This window comes from Bipolaris zeicola (assembly GCF_000523435.1).
Source record: "Bipolaris zeicola 26-R-13 unplaced genomic scaffold scaffold_555, whole genome shotgun sequence".
In the NCBI taxonomy this organism is placed as follows: Eukaryota; Fungi; Ascomycota; class Dothideomycetes; order Pleosporales; family Pleosporaceae; genus Bipolaris; species Bipolaris zeicola.
The window spans coordinates 1-4,525 of NW_006912604.1; the positions used below are offsets into that span (position 1 = coordinate 1).

The 4,525-nt window shown below is 47.8% G+C and overlaps 1 protein-coding gene across 1 annotated transcript; it reads right to left on the reverse strand.

The window, feature by feature from the left end:
* Nucleotides 1–818: 818 nt before the first annotated feature.
* On the reverse strand, nt 819–4,141 carry COCCADRAFT_113213 (uncharacterized protein; the record flags this gene model as incomplete). Its single annotated transcript, XM_007720653.1, has 8 exons — nt 819–1,346; nt 1,414–1,584; nt 1,651–2,315; nt 2,385–2,637; nt 2,686–2,970; nt 3,031–3,035; nt 3,086–3,887; nt 3,953–4,141. The coding sequence occupies 8 exons, from the start codon at nt 4,139–4,141 to the stop codon at nt 819–821; spliced, it is 2,898 nt and encodes a 965-aa protein (XP_007718843.1).
* Between the last annotated feature and the right edge of the window lie 384 nt (nt 4,142–4,525).

Consider the following 4,525-nt stretch of genomic DNA (forward strand, 5'->3'; position numbering starts at 1 on the left):
ACGGTGCGAAGACGGTGCGAAGACGGTGCGAAGACGGTACGAAGCCAATGCGATAGCGCAGGCTTACATTCAAGGCCTCTTGCACTATAGAAAATAACTGGTTAGACCGTAAGGGTTATAGAATCCGCGATCCTTGCGATCCGATCCGTCGTTTGCGGAGCATAAGGTTTTCCACCCTGCAGCGGTCAGCATTACCGAGACTAGTGCGCTGAACACGGAGTCTTGCCGCCTCTTGGCTAATAGATAGTATCCGGGTTTGCGCGGCTGTTCAAGTGTCAGGGGAATCGTAGCGACTACGGCAACCGCACGCCAAGGGACCTAGGGGCTTACATGCCTCATCCTTGGCCCAAATTATAGTTAACTAGTGTAGTTTTACTAAGCTACATGTATACTGGCCGTATTACGCCCGTACTATGCGCACAGGCCCTGCTCATACGTCCTCGCATACGCCCATCCCTGCGTGATAGAACGACTGTTTAGCTCGCAAGGGCTATGGATCCAAGGTCCTTTCGATCTGATTGATTGTTTCTAGACTATTTGTAAGAGTTTTCCAGCACTTGGGGACGGACGTTAGTACACATCTCCGAGCTATGGTAGTTGTACTGACGGGTGAATGTAAAGTCTGTCCCTGTGCAACGGACGTTGTAATACGTTAGCGAATCGGCAAGACGACAAGATGACATGAATTCCCAGTGATATTAAAGTAGATCAAGTATAGCAGTAAGCGGTTCGTTTACGACGCACTATAGTAGTACTCTTTATCTCAATGCTTGCGCTCTACTTGCCCAACAGCGGATTCAACTCTCATCTTATGTGACTTAACGAGACCCAACACGGCTCGATAAGTCCCGGAGTACATACAGCTGATCATATAAAACTGTAACATTGCCAAAGAGCTGCACAATGCGTAGCTTGCGACGGCTGAAAGCTGTTTCCGAATCATCAGGATACACGTGGAGCACTTCCTTCTCGAGTAAATGAAAGCTGTGCTTGTAGCAAGATTGCTCATACTCTGCCATTGAGGTGAGCGCCTGTTTCTTCGCTGCTGGATTTTCAGTGGCCATACTGCAAAACTCTGGAAAATGGATGGAGTTAACGTTCAGTTCGGTTGCGTCCCTTGTCATTGAGCCGATATCGTTATACATACGACACATGGTGGTCATATGTCGAGACATTGCGGCTGCGAGGTATTTCTCTGTTGGTGTTGCGAACGTCTCAGTTCCATCTCCGATGGTTTGTGACACCCAACAGCAAGCCCAGGCGAAAGAGTAGGCACAAGCGACATGGTCGGCGGCTGTCGTTCGCACCCAGTGGAAGAATGGCTGTTCAGTTATGTATAGATGACCCTATGATATTGTGAGTTGAGTCAATTCATTGCAGGCCAGCATAAAGTGAGTTTGTATATGTACATACTGAATTGTTCGCTTGCAAGGCGAATGCCATGTTGTCCTTTGCTTGTTTCGCGTGTGCAAGCAAAAAATTTCTGAACTCTAACTCTAGATTCTTGCGATCTACCACACTTGCATTTTGGATGCGATCATGGTGTAGCACGTGTCTAGCAAGATGTGAGAGAGATTCATATATCTAGGTCAAGTCAGCGAAGTGCTATGGCGCGGTGATGTTGAAGACAAATGAATTCATGATACAGACCTTGCAATGCTCCGATGATGTATTGGAAATGCTGGGAGGAAACGAGGTCTGCGACTTCTGCGGTTCCTTCTCTAAAGTACTACTCACGACGTGACTGATGACGGAATTCAACAAGCCTGGATTGTCCGAGAACGCTGGCGCAGCAATAGCCTCAAAAAACTCGTCGGTTTGATAGCCAAGTAACGATATAATCATCATATCAAATAGGAAGTCATTAGGGGCATAGACTTTCGACAAGTTGTTGCAACCAATCCATGTAAATGGGATGAGATGTAGATAGTGGTCTTTGCTTATGCGGGTGTTATCGTCCCGTGCGAAGACATCTAGCCGTCGAGCTCTCAAGAGTGGTGTAAAGAGTGAGGATTCTACTAATGAAGCCTGCAGTTGCCAGTCTGGCACGGAGGAGAATAGATTTGTCCGCTTTAGAAGCGATAAATAAGGGCTCAACTGTTGCATATCAGAGTCGGGGTATAAGGATCGACCAACATCTTCAAATCTTGCGATCGGTCGTGAGAGCTTGTATGCAGCCAGAACGTAGGCTTCTGAGACAAACTTCACAGAGTACTTGGTCTTAGATGTCCATGAGCTCGAGAGTGCGTGTGTACCACGCATGTCCAGATAAGCGATTCCATGGTCAATAGCGCTTTGTAGTTTGGCTTGGAAGTCTGTTGAGTTGTCAGAAACTCCTGCAAAGCTCTGGAATTCAAATTTCCAATTCAAGTTTAGAAGTGTACCTTTAAAAGTGCATAGATGACGGGCTTCTGCTAGAGTTAAGAGAGCGAAAGCAGTGTCATCGGAGGAATGGCCCCATGAACCATCAGGCCCCTGTTCATATAGAGTACGTGTGGAGGCCTGGAAGATGCATATTTGAACTTTCAGTACGAGTTCTTGGTCTCCGGCAGCCAAGCTAGGATCGCTGTCGAGGCTGCGTAGCAATGCTACGAATGCTTGCACCATCAACATTACTGGGTAGAGATGACTCAAATGCTGTGTTCTGATAAGTATGGAATCGGCATAAAATGTTGTAAGACTCACCCATTTATCTTTGGGAAATCTGTCGGATCTCCACCAAAACTCCGTAATGAAACCTGCTGTCTTACGGATCTGCGATACATACCTAGCTCTGAAGTCATTTTGCAAGAGTGCTAGCAGAACATGACAATTAGAGCTCCAGCTTCGGTCGCGCTCACCGGGAAATGTGCAAAAAGCATCCTTCTCCTCAAACAATTTCACCATGGCGTCCGCTGTAAGCCCATCGAGTCGGCCTAGAAGACTTAGAGTAAGGAGGCCTTTAGCGGTGTCGTCAACATCAGTAGTACGCTGCACCAATCAGCTCAGGGTTCTTGTTGTTCTCCCAGCCCGTAATGAATAGTGACTTACGGGTGCTGGAAGAGTTAGTCACTTCAGCCTTTCTGAAAAGGGTATAGAGTCTCACCAAATCCAATAACTCCACCGTCTTCAGTGAAGCCTTTGCGAACAATGCTTCCAATCTCATCTACAACTGGACCAAGATCAAGGGCCGTGTATCCAGCGTGTAACAACGTTGCTACGATCCAGTTGAGCTCGAAATAATGTATGGGAAAAGTTCCTGGGACTCCACCGTCACCATGACCTATGCCTGCTTTTACGACATGTCGGAGGTAGGCCTCCGCTTCATCATTCCAGGCAGTAGAGTGTATTAGATACGCGGCCGTGGACGAGGGCGAAGCCATCATAGACCCGTTGTAGAGGTGGTGGGAGACCCTGTTGAAGTCGATTCGGCCGACGAAGGCTTCGAGCGAGTGTAGAGCTGACGATGGACGCGTGCTGTACAGCGTGTCCAACCGGAGACGAGAAGACTTCTCCTTATGCATTTGTGTAAGTACGTCTTGGCCCTTGAAGTCAAACTGCAACAGCCGATCTTCTGTCTGAAGATAATCGAGCAATGCGGGTACGATCAGCTCTACTCCGATATGATTAGTAGATATTAGATCATTCCAAGTCTTCAATTGTTTGTCGAGGGCCTGAGTAGCAAGAAATATCCGTCTTTCGAGGTCGCTACTGGAGTAGTCGTAGATTTGTAGTGGTTCTGCGGCGTGCTTGAGGAGTGCTAGCAGAGCAGCTGCAGTATCTAAGATGCCAGCGGTTTGAGACACAGGGTCGATACCCCAGCTACCATCGGTACTCTGTGTGCGCAGAAGATAATGGAAGCATTCAGGAAATAGCCATCTGTCCTCTTTGCCCGCCATCTTCTTGACCTACAGTTTGCTTTGAGAAGAAGCACCTAAAGTATTGCAATGGGAATGGAGACATGTCGACGTACCATAGATAGCCAAGCAGTATCATATACCTGACAACTTGCTGTCGAAAAACCATATTTGCTGTCTAAAGAGGCGTATGCCCGTTCGACCAGCTCCCGCGCCAATGCAGACGCTACTCGTCTCTGCTGTGGGTAAGAATTGTTGGTTGAAGACTGTGCTCCGGGCGAAATTTCAGGGGATATCACGGCCATCGTGTGCGACGGGAAAGTATGCCAGCTTTGCCCAGTATAATTTCACTTCGTCACACGGAATGGCTGATAGCAACACGAAACTTGAATGAACTTATATGCGTCTGACAAGCAGGAAGAGTTTGTGCTAAGGCGGAACTCTATTAACTTTGCATGCTGTTGAACATTGTGCACTTTATAGGAATGGGTGCGGGTACTAGCATCTAAAACCCGCTAAGGGCAAAACGATATGAGCAGTTCCGAAGACTCCGGAGTATCGAGCTAATGTAGAAGGCTGGTCGTGATAACTGACTTTTCGGCATGGCTTCTACCTGAGGCTTCCCTGCCCATGGTTTAGATGATGACATGGAGCGTACCCGGCATAGCACGGTACGTCAAGGATGCTAG